Source organism: Heterodontus francisci, chromosome 18 (genome assembly GCF_036365525.1).
Source record: "Heterodontus francisci isolate sHetFra1 chromosome 18, sHetFra1.hap1, whole genome shotgun sequence".
Lineage (NCBI taxonomy): Eukaryota > Metazoa > Chordata > Chondrichthyes > Heterodontiformes > Heterodontidae > Heterodontus > Heterodontus francisci.
The window spans coordinates 28063980-28087408 of NC_090388.1; the positions used below are offsets into that span (position 1 = coordinate 28063980).

The window sequence follows — 23429 nt, forward strand, 5'->3', positions numbered from 1 at the left end:
TAATGTAATGAATGAGAATAGTACTGAAATGGATAAATGCAGTTAGATATTCAAAACGTTGCTTCATTTCTTGCGACAGAGCGAGGAGAGTCCAGTGCTTGAATGGGTGCACCTGAAGTGCACCATTCACTTCACTCCCACTTGAAGCAGGTATCAGCACTGAATCACCCTCAATGGGAAAAAAATATTTACTTATATAGCGCCTTTCACGACTTCAGGATGTTTTCCAGCCAATGCAGTACATTTGAAGTGTAGTCATTACTATAATGTAGGAAATGCAGCAGCCAACTTGTGCACCAATAAGTTTCCACAAATAGTAATGTGATAATGTCCAGATAATCTTTTCTTTAGTGACGTTGAGTGAGGTATCTTCCTTGCTCTTCTTTGAAACAGTGCTATGGAATCTTTTGCATCCAGTTGAGAGAGCGGATGGGGCCTTGGTTTAACATCTCATCTGAATAACGGCACCTCTGACAGCGCAGCACTCGCTCAGTACTATACTGGAGTGTCAGCTGCGGCTCTGCTGGTAGCACTTTCTCCTCTGAGTCGGAAAGTTGTGGGTTCAAGTCCCACTCCAGAGACTTGAGCAAAAAAAAGTAGGCTAACATTCCAAGTGTTACTGGTAAAGTCAAGGAAATTGTGAGAAAAAGGAAATGAGATCATAAAGCAGAGAGACATTAGAAAGGCGCAGAGGAAGAGTTTGCTAAAAAGACGGATGGTGCAAGATGCAGGTAAAGTGAATGAGAAACAGGTGAACAGAGAAGGTAACGAAGGGAGTGACAAATCAGGGACACCAACTGGGAAAAAATTTAAATATTAAGTAATAATTGTGCAGAATTATCAGACAGAGAGCTACATATGAGAGTGGCGCGGGAGGGGGGGGCAATTAAAACTACCATCCTTCACATATAGGTAAAAATTACTGCTACTGATGCTATCATATGGCTGTTTAACATACTTGTACCAAATGCTTCTCTCGCTATTTTAATGGAGGCATGATCTAGTTAAAATAAATCGATTAGTATCTTTGTTAAATGGCAGAGAAAGGCCATTAAGTGCTTGTACAGTATAGTTAAAGATAGAATATTTCCTGATTTTGAAATAGGCTATGAAAAAAGTCAAAAAACATCAAAGGTTATGGAAGATAAATAATTTGGAAGGATCAACATAGAAAATGCGCTAAGGCTTAAAGTCTATGTTTGATTATATCATATAAACAGCCTCCCAAAGCTTCAGTCTATCAATGCCTTGTATATGTGAGCTATCACTTTGAAACTCAGGGCAGTATTTTATGCTTCTCACAGCGTTTCCGATGGCAGAATTGGAAGTTGGCCGCACTTCCACTTCTGCCGTTTTTGCCGGTTCCCACGCAGTCACATATTTAAAATTATGTTCTGGCAGCGGGCACGGGAGACAAGCATGATCATGCAGCGGGGACAGTATTCCATTGGTGGAACCCGCCGTCACTCTGCAAAGCAGCATTAGCGACAGGGCTACAAAGCATTTTCATATTGCAAGCATGATGCTGACCAGCCTTCACGCTGTCTTTTCCTTTGCACAAATTTAAGATTAATATAGCTTGAATCATTTTTACTTATCACCCTACCTCATCCTTTATTTTTTCTCTCCCACCCCAGCACCAAATTCCAGCTTTTCTTAACGCATCGCTCCATCGCTACCACTCCCCCACCCAACAGCAGCAAAGAAAACACCTAGTACACACTCTGAACGCTATACCATAACCTCCCCCACACCTCCACCCACCCGTATCCCACCATGTACCCCGCCCAATGCCTTTCCTGCCATCACCGCAAGAGAATGGCCCTTGCTGGTCCCGAGCCTGGAGCTAAACATCTATTCCAATGTTGGCCTTCCTTGTTCCAAAGAGTTCAAGAAATAAAACCACTGACCTCAGACTGCACAAAGCCGACTGGTGCACGACACCTTTAAACCAACGTGAAGCGGGTGCCATGAGATTCCCGTGCACCACTGACTGAATGTGGCTGGTAGGACTTAATTTGAAATAACTATAGGGTAATGAGTATTCATGCGAAGCAAATGTATGGAAAGCTGGAACACACTACAGGATGGGGTGAACCCTGGAAAGCCACTAACATGTCGCTGACTGAATCTCATGAAGAAAACTCGCCGTCGGGAAATCATAATATCAGCTCACGTCTAATTAAATAACCTTGCCCGCCACAAATGCCGCTCGTGCAGGGCCCATAAAATTTCCCACTCAGAATCAAAATTCTTTTCACAAAATATTACATTAGGATAGGCATTATATCAAAATGTGCATTAATAGTTGATGACTTTACACTCGAACAAGAAAAAGATGACATAAAATAGTGTTTATATTTCAAATTATGTCTCACACTGATTTATCTGATGGGTAACCCCTTGGAACAAACCAATTGATTAAAGAGAAAAAAAAATCTGTCTCCTGTGACAAACCTCCATTGTACAGAATCATGATAATACATTCACCACTGGCCTTTTAGAAATGGCATCCTGGCTACACATTCATTATTTGTTTCCTCCTACTCCCGTTGACCTCCCCATGTTACGCATAATTTTCTGGTAGACAGGAATCATTCACCCTTGATCAATGTCAGTCTTGAGCTGATTACAAGACTGGACTGTGGCGACTCACTCTAATTTCCCACCCGTGGGAGGTACATCTTGTAATCTATCTACTTGTTATATCTCTTCAAAAACGGAGCAGAAATTGACTACCCGCTGCGTCAAAAAATTTCATCAACATTTTATTTTGGCTTTAGGGAAAGCATCTACACATTCACATATTTGAGCTGAGCCTTAATCTCCATATGTTTCTCAGTGCTTATACTGTTCCTTTGGAGATACAATATGATAACATCAACAGTGCTGCAGCCAAATTTATAACTAATACTGTCAAATGATATTAGAGACAACATTTTCTTAAATGGATAGTACACGTTGCATATTAGCAAATGGTTAAGATATCACTGATGAGGCCACATCTGGAGATTTTGAGATTTGAAAAATATTCATATTGGAAACATCTGGAGCCAAGATATACTGTCTCAATTCTTCATGATTTTTAAAAAATGTACAGGAATATATTTGGTCATTTACTAGTATACATCAGATTTAATTTGGTGACCTTTAATATAGGTTTCAAAGTTAATTTAGTTTTACAGATTTTTTTGTTAATAGTAATTTTTTGGTGAATTGTATGCTGCTTAATTTGAGTGATATCAGTGCTACGGAACAGAACTTCTTTTTACTCTTCCCACCTATTGTTAGAATGAAATTCAACATTGTCTGATTAAGGGTGACGCTGCCCCATGTGCCTTAATTAAAGTCTGAAGAGACACTCTTATGGCACCACTGACATTTCCACTAGATACCTTTGAGTATTCTTTAATTAAGAGCCACAGTTTGTACCAAGTTCTGTCTATACTGTCGATACATTTTATGTAAGAATCTTCATAGCTGACACAGGGGACAGTTCAATCCCACTGAGACACGAGTTACGTGCTAATCTACTGCAACACTCAATTTCTTCATTTTGCACTTCATCTTTCAAAATTAGCAACTTGGGATCAGCTAATATTTATTTAAAACAAGTATTAACTGAAACTTTAGTCAATCTATTAGTCAACTTTCATCCACAGATTGAGTAGACATAAAAATGAATTTTGTAAATTAAATTAAATTCACTTCAATCAAAAAAAAGGGCTTTCTTTTCCTATGCATTATTCAAAGGGAACGAGCAGAAAACCTATTCTTATGTAAAATGCCCCAGTGAGATTCATAAATATACTGTTACGCTGGTCATCCGAAATGAACAGGCATTTTTAAAGATCACTTATATAATTGCACACCTTAGAATTTCAGACATGCATGAGGTATTACACAAAATGAGGGGATTTTGTGTTCTTCCCACGGCAGGTTTGGAGGTGGGGAGAGCATTTAATTAGGTGGGATAGTGGTGGTGGGGGGGGAGGGGGGGGGTGCGTCCGCCACCTTCCCGCCTCCACCCCAATTAAGTTGAGGCCCTTAAGTGTGCAATTAATGTCCAATTAAGGGCCTCATCACATCTCCACTGGTATTAGTCCAGCATCGAGTGGGCCTGTCGCCGCAGAGGGAGCCCGCCAAACAAAACTGTGCGGGTCTTTGCCAGCTCCGGGGAGGGTGGTGTGGGGGGGTGGATGGTTGGGGAGGATCCCTCATTAAAAGGCACCTAGTGCCTGATCGAGGGATCCGACATCAGGAAGAGGGAGGCTCGCTGACAGCCAACCCACTGAGCTTGCTGCCAACCCCCCGACAACTCCCTCCGCTGCAACCCCCACCCCATGAAACCCCTCCCGCCTGACTCATCTATGGCCGAGGTCCCACAGCTACCAGTGAGTCCAGTACCAGCAGCAGCCACCATCTCTGCAGTGGCGCTGTTCAGTAAAAGAGCTGCCAGCCTCTGATATCCCCGCAGCTTTCAGCAGGCAAGACTTCCATTACCAGGGTCCTTAACCCCAGGGAAGGCCCACTGCTGTTCACTTAAGAGGCTAATTGGTATGTAATGCAGCGGGCCTTCCCCGGAGGAGGAAATGCGCGGCTCTCACTGGCGCTTTTGCCAGTGGCTGAGACCCCCACCCATCGCCTGGATACAATCCCGGCCAATAAGTGTAGCTAGCACGTTAAGGTTCAGGTTGTTTTAAGTCAGTCATATACCATACATTCCCTAAAATGTCCCAAGTCTCCGGATAATGGCCATTACCTCCTAAGTCACACTTCTTACAAGTAACCTCTGAACTCAGCAAACCAAAACAAAACTGTTTCAAATACACACACTGTGGGATTTTCTGGTGCAATAAAGGGGTCTCACATCATTCTGCTTAATCAACTCCAGTCTCTGTTCCATACAAGCGCATACCTTCTTGCTGCAACCATCAGCATATGCCCGCTTGGCTCCAACTGTTACATGCTTTGGGATATTTCTATACTTTCTGATGTTATTTTGGATTGGAACAAACACCAACTATAGATCAATAGCACAGTTCTTTAAATTTCCCTCCACAGTGCTCCCCTACTCTGTAACGTCACCCACAGAGAGCCAGTATGGTTGGGAGGGGCCTGGAGAGTCAGGAATGGTGGGTATCAATAATCCCATCTCAGCAATTGGGAGTTTTGGTGTGACTCATAGCTTCAAATCCTTGCTGTGTTTATGGGACTTGTACAGCTGATTCACACTAAAGCAATGTTATTGTTATATTACTGTAATTGGAGGCAGAACAAAAGCAGGCTGCCATGTGTGGATTCATTCACTGAGATTTAAACATCAGGTTCTGCTCTCTAAACGGGCGGCACAGTGGCACAGTGGTTAGCACCGCAGCCTCACAGCTCCAGTGACCCGGGTTCAATTCTGGGTACTGCCTGTGTGAAGTTTGCAAGTTCTCCCTGTGTCTGCGTGGGTTTCCTCCGGGTGCTCCGGTTTCCTCCCACATGCCAAAGACTTGCAGGTTGATAGGTTAATTGGCCATTATAAATTTCCCCTAGTATAGGTAGGTGGCAGGGAAATATAGGGACAGGTGGGGATGTGGTAGGAATATGGGATTAGTGTAGGATTAGTATAAATGGGTGGTTGATGGTCGGCACAGACTCGGTGGGCCGAAGGGCCTGTTTCAGTGCTGTATCTCTAAACTAAACTCTCCTATCAGGTCAGGCCAGCAAATATCAGTACTTGGACTATATATTCTGGATTTTATGGGCACTGCTTAGAATGGTAAATCAGACAGCAACAAGGTCACCTCTTGATGTATTATTCTGACATGCCCTGGTGTCATTCGGGTCTCTTAAATAAGGTCTCTCTGAAATGGCGAGTTCCACAGTTTCCCCCACCCTCAGTTTCCCCTCTTCACCTGCTTACAGGTGGCTGGCTGGTTCTTGAAACCTGTTGTACAACAGTTGCTAGCACACAAAGAAAAATACTAAACTGCAGGAGACCCAACCCTTATCAAGTAAATACAATAATAAAAAAAGAACAAAGAAAATTACAGCACAGGAACAGGCCCTTCGGCCCTCCAAGCCTACGCCGATCCAGATCCTCTATCTAAACCTGTCGCCTATTTTCTAAGGGTCTGTATCTCTTTACTTCCTGCCCATTCATGTATCTGTCTAGATACATCTTAAAAGACGCTATCGTGCCCGCGTCTACCACCTCCGCTGGCAACGCGTTCCAGGCACCCACCACCCTCTGCGTAAAGAACTTTCCACGCATATCCCCCCTAAACTTTTCCCCTTTCACTTTGAACTCGTGTCCCCTAGTAATTGAATCCCCCACTCTGGGAAAAAGCTTCTTGCTATCCAACCTGTCTATACCTCTCATGATTTTGTACACCTCAATCAGGTCCCCCCTCAACCTCCGTCTTTCTAATGAAAATAATCCTAATCTACTCAACCTCTCTTCATAGCTAGCGCCCTCCATACCAAGCAACATCCTGGTGAACCTCCTCTGCACCCTCTCCAAAGCATCCACATCCTTTTGGAAATGTGGCGACCAGAACTGCACGCAGTATTCTAAATGTGGCCGAACCAAAGTCCTATACAACTGTAACATGACCTGCCAACTCTTGTACTCAATACCCCGTCCGATGAAGGAAAGCATGCCGTATGCCTTCTTGACCACTCTATTGACCTGCGTTGCCACCTTCAGGGAACAATGGACCTGAACACCCAAATCTCTCTGTACATCAATTTTCCCCAGGACTTTTCCATTTACTGTATAGTTCACTCTTGAATTGGATCTTCCAAAATGCATCACCTCACATTTGCCCTGATTGAACTCCATCTGCCATTTCTCTGCCCAACTCTTCAGTCTATCTATATTCTGCTGTATTCTCTGACAGTCCCCTTCACTATCTGCTACTCCACCAATCTTAGTGTCGTCTGCAAACTTGCTAATCAGACCACCTATACTTTCCTCCAAATCATTTATGTATATCGCAAACAACAGTGGTCCCAGCACGGATCCCTGTAGAACACCACTGGTTACACGTCTCCATTTTGAGAAACTCCCTTCCACTGCTACTCTCTGTCTCCTGTTGCCCAGCCAGTTCTTTATCCATCTAGCTAGTACACCTTGGACCCCATGTGCCTTCACTTTCTCCATCAGCCGACCATGGGGAACCTTATCAAACGCCTTACTGAAGTCCATGTATATGACATCTACAGCCCTTCCCTCATCAATCAACTTTGTCACTTCCTCAAAGAATTCTATTAAGTTGGTAAGACATGACCTTTCCTGCACAAAACCATGTTGCCTATCACTGATAAGCCCATTTTCTTCCAAATGGGAATAGATCCTATCCCTCAGTAGAAGCTTCCCTACCACTGAAGTCAGGCTCACCGGTCTATAATTACCTGGATAATCCCTGCTACCCTTCTTAAACAAGGGGACAACATTAGCAATTCTCCAGTCCTCCGGGACCTCACCCGTGTTTAAGGATGTTGCAAAGACATCTGTTAAGGCCCCAGCTATTTCCTCTCTCGCTTCCCACAGTAACCTGGGATAGATCCCATCCGGACCTGGGGACTTGTCCACCTTAATGCCTTTTAGAATACCCAACACTTCCTCCCTCCTTATGCCGACTTGACCGAGAGTAATTAAACATCTGTCCCTAACCTCGACATCCGTCATGTCCCTCTCCTCGGTGAATACCGATGCAAAGTACTCGTTTAGAATCTCACCCATTTTCTCTGACTCCACGCATAACCTTCCTCCTTTGTCCTTGAGTGGGCCAATCCTTTCTCTAGTTACCCTCTTGCTCCTTATATATGAATAAAAGGCTTTGGGATTTTCCTTAACCCTGTTTGCTAAAGATATTTCATGACCCCTTTTAGCGCTCTTAATTCCTCGTTTCAGATTGCGCCTACATTCCCGATATTCTTTCAAAGCTTCGTCTTTCTTCAGACGCCTAGACCTTATGTATGCTTCTTTTTTCCTCTTAGCTAGTCTCACAATTTCACCTGTCATCCATGGTTCCCTAATCTTGCCATTTCTATCCCTCATTTTCACAGGAACATGTCTCTCCTGCACGCTAATCAACCTCTCTTTAAAAGCCTCCCACATATCAAATGTGGATTTACCTTCAAACAGCTGCTCCCAATCTACATTCCCCAGCTCCTGCCGAATTTTGGTATAGTTGGCCTTCCCCCAATTTAGCACTCTTCCTTTAGGACACTCTCGTCTTTGTCCATGAGTATTCTAAAACTTACGGAATTGTGATCACTATTCCCAAAGTAGTCCCCTACTGAAACTTCAACCACCTGGCCGGGCTCATTCCCCAACACCAGGTCCAGTATGGCCCCTTCCCGAGTTGGACTATTTACATACTGCTCTAGAAAACCCTCCTGGATGCTCCTTACAAATTCTGCTCCATCTAGACCTCTAACACTAAGTGAATCCCAGTCAATGTTGGGAAAATTAAAATCTCCTATCACCACCACCCTGTTGCTCCTACATCCTTCCATAATCTGTTTACATATTTGTACCTCTATCTCACGCTCGCTGTTGGGAGGCCTGTAGTACAGCCCCAACATTGTTACCGCACCCTTCCTATTTCTGAGTTCTGCCCATATTGCCTCACAGCTCGAGTCCTCCATAGTGCCTTCCTTCAGCACAGCTGTGATATCCTCTTTGACCAGTAATGCAACTCCTCCACCCCTTTTACCTCCCTCTCTATCCCGCCTGAAGCATCGGTATCCTGGGATATTTAGTTGCCAATCATGCCCATCCTTCAACCAAGTCTCAGTAATAGCAATAACATCATTCTCCCAGGTACTAATCCAAGCCCTAAGCTCATCTGCCTTACCTACTACACTTCTTGCATTAAAACAAATGCACCTCAGACCACCAGTCCCTTTGCTTTCATCATCTGCTCCCTGCCTACTCTTTCCCTTAGTCACGCTGACTTCATTATCTAGTTCCTTACAGGCTTTAGTTACTACCTCCTTACTCTCCACTGACCTCATTTGGTTCCCATCCCCCTGCCACATTAGTTTAAACCCTCCCCAACAGCGTTAGCAAAAGCACCCCCAAGGACATTGGTTCCAGTCCGGCCCAGGTATAGACCATCCAATTTGCATTAGTCCCACCTCCCCCAGAACCGGTCCCAATGTCCCAAAAATCTGAACCCCTCCCTCCTGCACCATCTCTCAAGCCACGCATTCATCCTGACTATTCTTTCATTTCTACTCTGACTATCACGTGGCACTGGTAGCAATCCTGAGATTACTACCTCTGAGGTCCTACTTTTTAACTTGGCTCCTAACTCCCTAAATTCTGCTTGTAGGACCTCATCCCATTTTTTACCTATATCATTGGTGCCTATGTGCACAACGACAACTGGCTGTTCACCCTCCCCCTTCAGAATGTTCTGCAGTCGATCTGCAACATCCCTGACCCGTGCACCTGGGAGGCAACATACCATTTGGGAGTCTCGTTTTCGACCACAGAACCGCCTATCTACTCCCCTTACAATCGAATTCCCTATGACTATAGCCCTTCCACTCTTTTTCCCGCCCTTCTGAACAGCAGAGCCAGCCACGGTGCCATGAACCTGGCTACTGCTGCCTTCCCCTGGTAAGCCATCTCCCTCAACAGTATCCAAAACGGTCTATCTGTTGTGGAGGGAGATGACCGCAGGGGACACCTGCGCTGCCTTCCTGCTCTTTCTCTGCCTTTTGGTCACCCATTCCCTTTCTCCCTCAGCAATCCTAATCTGCGGTGTGACCAATTCGCTAAACGTGCTATCCACTACCTCCTCAGCATCGCGGATGCTCCAAAGTGAGTCCATCCGCAGCTCCAGAGCCGTCATGTGGTCTAACAAGAGCTGCAGCTGGACACACTTCCTGCACGTGAAGGAGTCAGGGACATCAGCCGTGTCCCTGAGCTCCCACATTGAGCAAGAGGAGCATAACACGGGTCTGAGATCTCCTGCCATTTTTAATCTTAAGCTTAACTTCGTCTGAAACTTAGATAAATGAAAAAGGAACGAAAAGTTTTTACCAATCACACGATAAAAAACAAAGTAGAAAAAGCCTTACCTTATCTGCACACCACCAAGTCCTTTTTTTTTGGGTAGAGGAGGAGGGCGGGTGGGAGACACTACCCGTGTAGTGTCTCGGGTTCAGAAACGGCCCAAATATATAGGGTTTTACTTACCCAGCAGCCCCTTGGTCCGCCGAAAACAAAAGGAAATTAAGTTTAAGCTGAAACTGACCTTCCCAGCTGCTCACTCGCTCGCACTCTCTGCTCCCGAATAAGCTGCTGCAATGAAAGGCAAGTTATTTTAAACGGCCCAAATATATAGGGTTTTACTTACCCAGCAGCCCCCTGTCTCCGCCGAAAACAAAAGGAAATTAAGTTTAAGCTGAAACTGACCTTCCCAGCTGCTCACTCGCTCACACTCTCTGCTCCCGAATAAGCTGCTGCAATGTTGTAGAAGTCATGTGATCAAATAGCACATAATCAAATTTCACATGGTCACATATCATGTGGTCAAACTGTCACATGATCAAACCTTCAGTAAAGCCTTCAACCACTATCAGCAGCAGCCTTCGCGTTTCATGATTTTAACATGAAAGCAGCCCCCTTCCCACCACTTTTGATTGGGAAGCAGCGTGCTAATGAGGGACAGCTATTAAAATCAGCAAAGACTGCCTCGTATCTTGACTGCATTCCCACACAGGAGATAAAATCATCCCCACTGAGTATGAATTTTGGGGAGTTTGCAGAACTGATCTACCATTCCATGATACAGCCATCTTTGCACCATGTTCTAAATTTTCATGCTTGCTGGATGCTAACTGCTAACATCACCGAAAGGTATAGCATATTAATTTCTACAGAAGCTGAAAATACTTGTTTCCACCAGCACTACTGCTACACCATCTCATGCTCTATGTATGGAAAGAGCCTCCATGAAAGGAAATGTATCCAGGAATTAGGGCCTGCATTTTCTTGGCATATTCAACAGGTGTTGGACTACAAGAATGTAAACTAGTAACTGAAGAGATACTGTACTGCTTTCAGAAAATTGGTTCTTTAAACAGACTTGGAAATTGTACTATGACTACACTATGAGAATGCTTCAACTAATTCATGGTTGGAAGTTCTCTCTCACCTGTTGGATATTGCAATATTTGGCAAAACATGCGATGACTTCAGACATCACCTCAACCTCATGGGACTTTTTTGAATTCATAAACGTGCTGGTTTTCAGGAACATATCTAAGAGGAAAGACAAAAATATTTTGAGATTCTTCTCCTTCACCAATATGCTGAAAAACTGCCAGATGTTTACACAAGATGTGACTATCTATACTCATCACCTCCCAGAAACACAAGCTGTAACAACATTATATAACGAAATAACATCTAGATCAAAGTCAATCTCATAGCAACATAGGAGAAATTCAACTCAGAGCCACCTGTAAAATGGACATTAGGGGAAAGTGCGCGATGCACGCATGAAATGGGCGCTGCGGAGCCGCCGCCATATGTCGTGCAGCAGCTCATTAACATGAAGGGGGTGGAACGCCCACCCCCGGTGACATAGAGGGGCCGGGTGCTCTGCTCCCAGCAACAGCGTCTGGCACCACTGCACAGGCGGCAGCCCCATTTTTAAAGGGCTTCAAACCCTTCAGTTGAATTTAAATTTTTAAAGACAAATTCATTTCACAGTGAGATAAAAAAATTAAATAAAAGCTGGAAGCCCCTCTCCCACACTCCCCCCCCCCCCGCCCACCAACAATGACCACACACTTTATTTTTGGGCCTATCTCACTAAAAAAACTTTTCTTCCCAATCCGAACTTGCCCCCCCGAACTTCATTACCTTTGCCCTTCAATCCCTTCCCACGATCTCCTCAGCCATTGGAAGTTTTCCCCACTTCCCATCTCCCGCCCTGAAAATTTCACTCCTCCCCACTCCCCACCAGTGTCATGCCTCGGATCTGCGAAAGGAGATCCAAAGGCACATGAGTTCTGGCCACTGGCCGGAATATTGGCGTGGGATGGCCGTCAGGTCAAGGTTGGTGTTTTTGCCAAGCGGCGGGGTGTGGGGGCCGCCCCGAGGCCTTGCTGCCGCCAGTAAAATGCGGCAGAGCCTTCATGGCGTCGAGGCCATGGTGAGCCTCTCCCGGAAGGACTTTCCAGGCCCCCCCGCCACGAACGCCAACATCGGGGAGCGTATAAAATTCAGCCCTAGGCCTTCAAATTTCACATTGCGATTTGTGTGTCTGATCTAGACTGGAAATACACTGGTCACCATATTGTCTTGGCGACTTTCAATCACCAGAATGCTCCACTGGAACTGCAGCTAGGATTCATCAATATGCAAACAGGGGTGTCATAAAATGTGAATGTGAAATCCAGGTGCAAATGGGTGTGGGCTTGTGCTCTGCCTGATTGTAACATTCTTGAGTGACCTAACCAGCAGTTCTTCACGGACCAAATCATTTTCAATTTTTATATTTGTGGGACCAAAAAAAGAATCTCCAACCTGCTATTGATATGTATGAGCCCACCTCACCACTCACCAAAGCCCAACCTCCAGCAGGCTCCGCATGGGAGCAGGTTGATTTCCCACCCTCCCCCCAGCTGGGAAGCTACAGTGGTGCATCTATTTGGCACCCACACCTACCTAACAGCATTTATCTGAAGCCCAAAGACAAACTTGATTCATGAGCAGGCTGGCACATCCTGCAGTGGCAAATCCACCAATTCTGCACCTCCCACCCCACTCCATTTTGGATGTAAGTTAAGAATCCCCTCCACAGTGTCAGAATCTCAACTATGATACCTAGGTTTAAATCTGCGACTCCTCACCTAATATGATGATGTTGTGGACCTGAGGCACTAACCCACAAAGGTGGGAGGTTGGGGAAATAAGGAAAAAAAGCACATTTACAAAATTGAAAGTTTTTCTTTAATAATTAAGCTGTTATTGTTTTGCAATCTTATGTTTGCAGTATGCATATTTTACTATATAGGTGTTTTGATATTTTTTATGCATCAGTTCTCAGTTACTATACATGACAACATCTTAATCAGAACTGCTTTTCTCTCCATTCCCATAGGAGACAAGTGTAATTTTTAGATGAAACTAGACTGTAGCATGGCCACATCTATAGCCTGTCACACAAGGAAGGCTATCCTTCCTTCCACCTGGAACAAAGATTTTGAAATGTGCTTTATTGCTAATTATATAAAGCCACATTTTAGGTCCCATAATTGTAGCAATATAAAGTAGAATTTTTGATTGATTTGCCTCTCAATGGATTTAATACTTGATACCAACATGGAATATTTTCAAGACGGTGGTCAGTTGTTTTAGAAGAGAGGTGAGAAGCAGCTTGTGGTATCATCGGGAGGATGGAGAACATCAGTACGAAAGCTTCTCCTATACTACAAATGAAGGTAAAGTTGTGGATGTGGTATGCATATACTTTTGTATACACAGGCGTTTGAGAAGGTACCATAAAAGAGACTACTAGAAAAGATTAAAGCATATGAAATTAAGCAAATTATAGAAAAATAGATTTAAGACGGGTTGAAAAGAAGGCAACAGAGAGTAGGGCAGTTTCTCGGAATGTTCGGAAGTGGGTAGCAGTATCCCAGTGTTCTGTTTTGGGACTCCTTCTATTCACTGTTTACTATCAATAATTTAGATAAAGGGCTGGAGGGAACGGTGTCCAAATCTGCAGACAATACTAAAATAAGAGATGTAGCTTGTAATTTTGAAGATCAAAGGAAGCTGCAAGAAGAAATTGATAAGTTGGTGATCTGACCGAAACAGTGTTAGAAGGAATTCAACACAATTTATGTAAGATGGGTACCTTTTGGTTCAAAGAAGTAATAATTACACTTTGAATGGACAAGAGCTGGCTTACGCAGAAGAATACAGGAATTTGGGAGGATTTTGAATTTACAAGATATTAAAAGCGTCACCTCAAATGGATCAAAACCATAGAAAGCTAATAGAATACTGGGCTTTATAGGTAAGAGGTGTAGAATAAAGTTATTGCAATGTAATGGGGAATCTATATAAAACCTTAGCAAGACTAAGTTAGAGTACAGTATACAGTTTTGGGCTCCATACTGTAGGAAGAATGTTGAAGCATTAGAGAGGGTATGGAGCAGATTCACTAAGATGCTGCTTGGTATGAGGAAATACGAATATGAAGAAAGCTTGAAAAATTAGAAAGGCCTTTTGCTAGAACAGAGTAAATTACATGATGATTTGAAATATATGACATTATGAAGGGCTGAGACAGAGTAGTTAGACACAGATTGCTCCAGTGATTGAGGGGTCTAGAACAAGGGGATATAAATACAAGGCTAAATATAAAGATTTAGGACAGGAAGTAGGAGAAACATTTTTGCAGAGGGCTGTAATGCTAAAGAATGTATACCCGGGTAACTGAAGCGGTGACCATTTCAACATTTAAGATGAGGTGAGATAGGTGGTTGATGCAAATGGGAATAAAGGAAAATGGGAACAGAATGGGTGCTTGAGATTAGGATTACAGGTTGCATGCAGCATAAACATCAGCATGGACCACTTAAGTCTAATGTGCTGCGAATTTTAACATGGGTGAGCGGATGGTACTGGGCGCAGGTGTGTGGGGTAAATTGGCTAAAATTCCATGCATGTCGGGAATCCAGCTCCAAACTGCCAACATCCGGGTTTAAGTGAAGCGAGACAAAAAGCGAGCAACCAATTTGCGCCCAGAGGCAGGTTTGCATTTTAAATATGTTAATGAGACTGGAAGTTTCAGATTTAGCTCGCTTTGCAGGTTTAACGGGAGTTGGCCGGGTTTCCCGGGCCTCGGGAAACCAGATATCTGCACTGAGGTGGGGAAGGCCTCAGGGAGAAGGCAAGTACCTTCGCAGAACTCCTTGTAGGACAGGAGAAGCAGTTTGCTTCCTCCCAGCTCTAGGCTCACCCTACATCAACCACCCCCCTCACCCATACAATTCCTCCCAACACAAAGTGGTTCCCCAAAGGTCGGGAATGGGGCCAGGGATCAGACCTCACCCTGGGATTGTACCCCCGCCCCCCCAACACTGGGATCATGGATCAGACCCCCCCTCCCCCCCACAACAAGCCTGGCACCACCTCCCTTGGCACGGCATTGGGCCCACTCTCACCCCCAGGGTTGGGGATCAGGCCTACCTGGTCCTGTGGCCTCCTCTGGAGTGCTCACAACTGTAAGCCAAGCCTTTCAATAAGGCAGACTTCCAGGTGGGGAACCTGTCAGGGCCATAAGTCACACACTCTGGAGTTAAAACACCACAGCATGCAAGGAAACCTGGATTTCTGGGTATCCCACGCCCTAACAGACCCTTTAGTTCCCAGTGTGTCAACAAATAAAAATTCCTTCCTTGAAATCACATGCAATATCACATAAGATACAACTGAAATTGTATCATTTCATTAACAGGGGGATTGAGTTTAAGAGCCGCGAGGTTATGCTGCAGCTCTATAAAGCCCTGGTTAGACCACACTTGGAATATTGTGTTCAGTTCTGGTCGCCTCATTATAGGAAGGATGTGGAAGCTTTAGAGAGGGTGCAGAGGAGATTTACCAGGAAGCTGCCTGGACTGGAGGGTATGTCTTACGAAGAAAGGTTGAGGGAGCTAGGGCTTTTCTCATTGGAGCGAAGAAGGATGAGAGGTGACTTGATAGAGGGGTACAAGATGATGAGAGACATAGATAGAGTGGATAGCCAGAGACTTTTTCCCAGGGTGGAAAGGGCTATCACCAGGGGGCATAATTTTAAGGTGATTGGAGGAAGGTTTCGGGGAGATGTCAGAGGTAGGTTCTTTACACAGAGAGTGGTGGGTGCGTGGAATGCACTGCCAGCGGTGGTAGTAGAAGCAGATACATTAGGGACATTTAAGCGACTCTTGGATAGGTACATGGATGATAGTAGTATGAAGGGTATGTAGGTAGTTTGATCCTAGAGTAGGTTAAAGGTTCGGCACAACATCGTGGGCCGAAGGGCCTGTACTGGCTGTACTTTTCTATGTAAATTCAGTAACACAGTCCAGGTTCACAGTAGACATGGTATCCTGCACAAAGCTACTTGATATGTTACTGGGAGGGTGATGATTGTAACAATAAAGGTGGTGATAGAACATGAAATGATTGAAGAGGACAAAAGGAAAGGTTGAAACAGATTTCAAAAATAAATAAAATAAAGAAGAAATCAGATATTCTGCAAGAGAAATCAGTAATTTCGAAATCTCAAAAAATGCAATGACACGTTAGGCCAGAACTTAAATTTGGTTTCAGGTTAAAGGCAAGATGGTCAGATTAGACATTTTATCAGATTCTGAAGGAAAGTGAGATTTACAGAATTAACAGGGAAATAAATGTAAATGGTAACGGAATATAACACAAGAATTAATGGATCATTTTAACTCAAGAGTGGTAGCTTTCTTAAATAATTTATCAGATAAAAAAGAGAAGGCTTAGAGGTGATGGGATAGAGGTCATCAAGGTTATGAAAGGTTAGGCATAGAGAAGATGCTTCCACCTGTGGGGGAGACCAAAACTAGCGGCCATAACTATAAGACAGTCATTAATAAATCCCAAAGGAAATTCAGGAGAAACTTCTTTACCCAGTGAGTGGTTAGATTGTGGAACTCACTACCACAAGGAGTAGTTGCAGTGAATAGCATAGAAGCATTTAAGGGGAAGTTGGATAAACACATGAGGGAGAAAGGAATAGACGATAATGTTGATAGGATTAGATGAAAAGTGGGAGGAGAAGGCATGTGCACAGCATAAACATCAGCATGGACCAGGTGGGCCAAATGGCCTGTTTCTGTGCTGTACGTATGTACTGTGTGCAGCAGTCCACATTCCAGTGAAAAAACACACAATACAGAACCTGTGATTTTCAAACCTTTTTGTTTATCTCTCCACACCTCCTGTAGCAGGGCCTTCAGTGGTGTACACACTCCAAGGTTTGGCAGGGAGTAATCCTGAGTCACTCTCTTGTAGGCAGCCACATCTCTAAGTTTTTGGGACTGGTCCCACACAGAGGCATCCGTTCCTTCTGGTCATGAAAACAGATAATGTTTAAAGCGATAACAAAATCTGAGCTCTAATTACCATTATTGTTTAATAGCAGAGAAGGTAAAAGAGAAATTCTTAACTCATGGAGCACGCTGGATCTGTTGTATCTTTCATAGTACCAAATACACATTTCTACTATATAAAAGTCTGAAAAACTATTCTTTACATAGTCAATGAAGATTATAAAGGACACATTATTGAAAATTTAATTTGTGGTAAACTTTAGAAACAATTTCAGAAGCACTCAGAGTGATTTTAGCACTCAGAGTGAAATGCTGTAGTATATTAAAGCAAGGATTTGTTGGAATTAACAATATTTTGGATGAACAAATTTCAGTGAATGAAAAAACACTGGCGGGCAAGATAAAGGAAAATCCTAAGGCATTTTATAAGTATATTAAGGGCAAGAGGCAACCAGGGAAAGAGTAGGGCCCATTAGGGAGCAAAGTGGCAATCTATGTGTGGAGCCGGAGGATAGTGGCGAAGGATGTTGTAGGTTACAGAGGGACATAGACAGGCTGCAGAGCTGGGCTGAGAGATGGCAAATGGAGTTTAATGCGGAAAAGTGTGAGGTGATTCACTTCGGAAGGAGTAACAGGATTGCAGAATACTGGGCTAATGGGAAGATTCTTGGTAGTGTAGATGAGCAGAGAGATCTTGGTGTCCAGGTACATAAATCCCTGAAAGTTGCCACCCAGGTTAATAGAGCTGTTAAGAAGGCATATGGTGTGTTAGCTTTTATTAGTAGGGGGATCGAGTTTAGGAGCCACGAGGTCATGCTGCAGCTGTACAGAACTCTGGTGCGGCCGCACCTGGAGTATTGCGTGCAGTTCTGGTCACCGCATTATAGGAAGGATGCGGAAGCTTTGGAAAAGGTGCAGAGGAGATTTACTAGGATGTTGCCTGGTATGGAGGGATGGTCTTACGAGGAAAGGCTGAGGGACTTGAGGTTGTTTTCGTTAGAGAGGAGGAGAAGAGGTGACTTAATAGAGACATATAAGATAATCAGAGGGCTGGACAGGGTGGATAGTGAGAGCCTTTTTCCTTGGATGGTGATGGCAAACACGAGGGGACATAGCTTTAAGTTGAGGGGTGATAGATATAGGACAGATGTCAGAGGTAGTTTCTTTACACAGAGAGTAGTAGGGGCGTGGAACGCCCTGCCTGCAACAGTAGTAGACTCGCCAACTTTAAGGGCATTTAAGTGGTCATTGGATAGACATATGGATGAAAATGGAATAGTGTAGGTCAGATGGTTTCACAGGTCGGCGCAACATCGAGGGCTGAAGGGCCTGTACTGCGCTGTAATGTTCTATGTTCTATGTGAGGCAAGGGAGGAGATTGCAGGGGCTCTGACACAAATGTTCAAATCCCCTCTGGCCACAGGAGAGGTGCCAGAGCACTGGAGGACAGCGAATGTGGTACCATTATTCAAGAAGGGTAGGTAGCAGGGATAAACCAGATAATTACAGGCCGGTGAGTCTAACATCAGTGGTAGGGGAGCTATTGGAAAAAACTCTGAGGGACAGAATGAATCTCCACTTGGAGAGGCAGGAATTAATCAGGGATAGTCAGCATGGCTTTGTCAAGGAGAGATCGTGTCTAACAAACTTGATTGAATTTTTCGAGGCGGTGACTAGATGTATAGATGAGGGTAAAGCAGTTGATGTAGTCTACATGGACTTCAGTAAGGCTTTTGATAAGGCCCCGCATGGGAGATTGGTTAAGAAGGTAAGAACCCATGGGATCCAGGGCAATTTGGCAAATTGGATCCAAAATTGGCTTAGTGGCAGGAGGCAGAGGGTGATGGTCGAGGGTTGTTTTTGCAAATGGAAGCCTGTGACTAGTGGTGTACCACAGGAATTAGTGCTGGGACCCTTGCTGTTTGTAGTGTACATTAATGATTTAGACGTGAATATAGGAGGTATGATCAGTAAGTTCGCAGATGACACAAAAATTGGTGGTGTCGTAAATAGTGAGGAGGAAAGCCTTAGATTACAGGATGATATAGATGGGCTGGTAAGATGGGCGGAGCAGTGGCAAATGGAATTTAATCCCGAAAAGTGTGAGGTGATGCACTTTGGGAGGACTAACAAGCCAAGGGAATATACAATGGATGGTAGGACCCGAGGAAGTACAGAGGGTCAGAGGGACCTTGGTGTACTTGTCCATAGATCACTGAAGGCAGCAGCACTGGTAGATAAGGTGGTTAGAAAGGCATATGGGATACATGCCTTTATTAGCCAAAGCATAGAATATAAGAGCAGGGAGGTTATGATGGAGCTGTATAAAACGCTAATTAGGCTGCAGCTGGAGTACTGTGCACAGTTCTGGGCACCTCACTATAGGAAGGATGTGACTGCACTGGAGAGGGTGCAGAGGAGACTCACCAGGATGTTGTCTGGGCTGGAGCATTTCAGCTATGAAGAGAAACTGAAAAGGCTAGGATTGTTTTCCTTAGAGCAGAGAAAGCTGAGGGGGGACATGATTGAGGTATACAAAATTATGAGGGGCATTGATAGGTTAGATAGGAAGAAACTTTTTCCCTTAGTGGAGGGGTCAGTAACCAGGGGGCATAGATTTAAGGGGCAGGAGGTTTTGAGGGAATTTGAGGAAAAATATTTTCAGAGGGTGGTTGGAATCTGGAAAGCACTGCCTGAAGAGGTGGTAGAAGCAGGAACCCTCACAACATTTAAGAAGTATTTAGATGAGCACTTGAAACGCCATAGTATACAAGGCTACAAGTGCTGGAAAATGGGATTAGAATAGTTAGGTGCTTTATAGCCGGCACAGACACGATAGGCTGAAGGGCCTGTTTCTGTGCTGTATGATTCTATGACTTGCCTCTGTAACTCATTTGTACATGTGAAAGTAGGGCATGCAGCTATCAGACACTATCGGGCAGGAAGTTTCTCAGGACGGCTGCAAGTTATCCCCAGTTGAAACATAAATTGATGATTTTTAAAAATTCTTTCATGGGTTGTGGGTGTTTCTGATAAAGCCAGCATTTATTCCCTATTCCTAAATATTCCGAATTGCCCTTGAGAAAGTGCTGCAATCCATTTAGCATAGGTATACCCATAGTGCTGTTAGGGAGGGAGTTCTAAGAACTTGACCCAGGGACAGTGAAGGAACAGCGATAAATCTCCAAGTCAGGATGGTGAGTGGCTTGGAAGGGAACTCGTGGTGGTGTTCCCATGCACTTGCTGCCCTTGTTCTTCTGGGTGGTAGCGATCGTGGGTTTGGAAAGTGCTGTCAAAAGAACCTGACGAGTCGCTACAGTGCATCTTGTAGGTGCTACACACTGCTGCCACTGTGCACTGCATGCGGAGAGAGTGAACATTGAGTGTGATGGATGGGGTGCCAATCAAGAGGGCTGCTTTGTCCTGGATGGCGTCGAGCTTCTTGAGTGTTGTTGGAGCCTCAATTATCCAACAGCAATAACCCATAGATATAGTATATACATCTACAGGCAAGTGGAGAGTATTCCATCACACTCCTGACTTGTGGTTTGTAGATGATGGTCAGACTTTGGGGAGTCAGGAGATAAGTTATTCACTGCAGAATTCCCAGCCTCTGGCCTGCTCCTGCAGCCACAGTAATTATGTAGCTGGCCCAGTGACAAATTCAAGCACTGATTGATGAAACAATCTTTTTTACATCTGGTACCAAAAGCAAGAACTCCAAGATCAAGATCTAGCCATATACATTTTCTCTGGCCAAACAACATACCTTTAACTGAACGGCAGGGACCAGAAGAGCAAACCCTACTTTGGCATGGAATCTGTAGCATTAAGATTACATTTGTTTCTGAAGAAAATTCATATGCAACTGATTTATGCTGGTTTTACACTGAAATATCACTATGTGCTAATTTCCATAAATTCTTTATCCCACTTCCAAGATACACCTGCCGAAACCCTCTGCCACTCATTTACATAGCTCCATGCCCCATGAAAAGAATGAGCTTATGCGAGTCTCCTGGAGTTATGTAAATAATGCGTGGTGTAGATTTACAATGCGTGATGTCACCTGATATCGGTGTAACTTAAGATTTCTGGAATTCAATGGTTATTTTAAAAAAATTAGAGAGCTGCACGATACTTAAAACTGCTGTCATTCTTAGTGCACTTGACAATTTTCAGATCTCCTGCCGCCTGCCTTCCCACAGAAAGGCTGTGCACCTGGAATGACCTTCCCAATGGTCATATATAATAATGGAAGAGGAAGACGAGCAGCAGAGCCAAGAGCATTTGAGAATGAGGAGTCATGGCAGAAGATGCTGACAGTGTGAAGTCATTACACAGTAAAACAACTAAACGTGAAGCTACATCTGGTAGGGATGTTAATCTCAAAAGACAATTCAAAATAATTTGCACTTTAACAATGTTTATTATGCTAGTGTTGGCTGCCTAAAACAAAAGCATGGTGAAGGTGTACAAATTAATCTTTGTTACTAGACATACACCTTTTCAGTTGCGTTTAGAAAAGTGAAACATCATCCCTATTGTCATTTAATCTATCCTGCCTTCCATCCTATCAGAGTTGTTCCCTTTTGTTCTTTTCTCCACTCCCCGTTCCCTATAAGATCATAAGAACTGGGAGCAGGAGTAAGCCATCCGGCCCCTTGAGCCTGCTCCGCCATTCAATAAGATCATGGCTGATCTTTTCGTGGACTCAGATACACTTACCCGCGCTCCCACCGTATCCCTTAATTCCTTTATTGTTCAAAAAGATATCTACCTTAGCTTTAAAGACGTTTACTGAAGAAGCGTCAACTACTTCACTGGGCAAGGAATTCCATAGATTAACAACCCTCTGGGTGAAGAAGTTCCTTCTTAATTCAGTCCTAAATCTGCTCCCTCTAATCTTGAGGCTATGCCCTCTTGTTCTAGCTTCACCTGCCTGTGGAAACATCCTCTCTACTTGTATCTTATCTATTCCCTTCATGATTTTATATGTTTCTATAAGATCCCCCCCTCATTCTTCTGAACTCCAATGAATATAATCCCAATCTACTCAGTCTCTCCTCATAAGCCAACCCCCTCAACTCCGGAATCAACCTAGTGAACCTCCTCTGCACCCTCTCCAGTGCCAGTATATCCTTTCTCAAGCAAGGAGACCAAAACTGCACACAGTACTCCAGGTGCGGCCTCACCAGTACCTTATACAGCTGCAACATAACCTCTCTGCTTTTAAACTCAATCCCTTTAGCAATGAAGGACGAAATTCCATTTGCCTTCCTAATTACTTGCTGTACCTGCAGACCAACCTTCTGCGATTCATGCACAAGGACACCTAGGTCCCTCTGCATAGCAGCATGCTGCAACTTTTTACCATTCAAGTAATAATCCTTTTTACTGTTACTCCGACCGAAATGAATGACTTCACATTTATTAACATTGTATTCCATCTGCCAGACCTTTGCCCACTCACTCAATGTATCTATGTTCCTCTGCAAAGTTTCACAGTCATCTGCACACTTTGCTCTGCCACTCATCTTAGTGTCATCTGCAAATTTTGACACCCTACACGTGGTCCCCAACTCCAAATCATCTATATAAATTGTAAATAATTGCGGTCCCAACACCGATCTCTGAGGCACACCACTAGTGACTGATTGCCAACCAGAACAGCACTCATTTATCCCCACTCTCTGCTTCCTGTTAGTCAACCAATTCTCTATCCATGCTAATACTTTACCCCTAATGCCATGCATCCTTATCTTATGCAGCAGCCTCTTGTGCGGCACCTTGTCGAAGGCCTTTTGGAAATCTAGGTACACCACATCCACTGGGTCCCCATTGTCCACCTTGCTCGTAATGTCATCATAGAATTCCAAAAGATTTGTCAAGCATGACCGGCCCTTCATGAACCCATGCTGCGTCTGCCCAACGGGACAATTTCTATCGAGATGCCCTGCTATTTCTTCCTTGATAATAGACTCAAGCATCTTCCCCACTACAGAGGTTAAGCTAACCGGTCTATAATTCCCCTTCTTTTGTCTACCTCCCTTTTTAAACAGTGGCTTCACATCTGCTGTTTTCCAATCAACTGGGACTACCCCAGAGTCCAGCGAATTTTGGAAAATTACCGTCAGTGCACCTGCTATTTCTCCCGCCATCTCTTTTAGTACCCTGGGATGCATTCCATCAGGGCCAGGAGAATTATCAATCCTTAGCTCCATTAGCTTGCCCAACACTACCTCTTCCGTAATAATGATTGTTTCCAGGTCCTCACCTACGTTCGTCTCTTTGTCAATTACTGGCATGTTATTAATGTCCTCCACTGTGAA

General features: G+C 44.1%; 1 protein-coding gene across 1 annotated transcript in view; it reads right to left on the reverse strand.

Moving 5' to 3' along the window:
* The window catches only part of mettl25 (methyltransferase like 25), a 73973-nt gene that overhangs the window by 47910 nt on the left and 2634 nt on the right, over positions 1-23429 (reverse strand). The window contains 2 exon segments of the mRNA XM_068050451.1: positions 11169-11275; positions 16962-17114. Coding sequence (XP_067906552.1) covers positions 11169-11275; positions 16962-17114 — 260 coding nt within the window.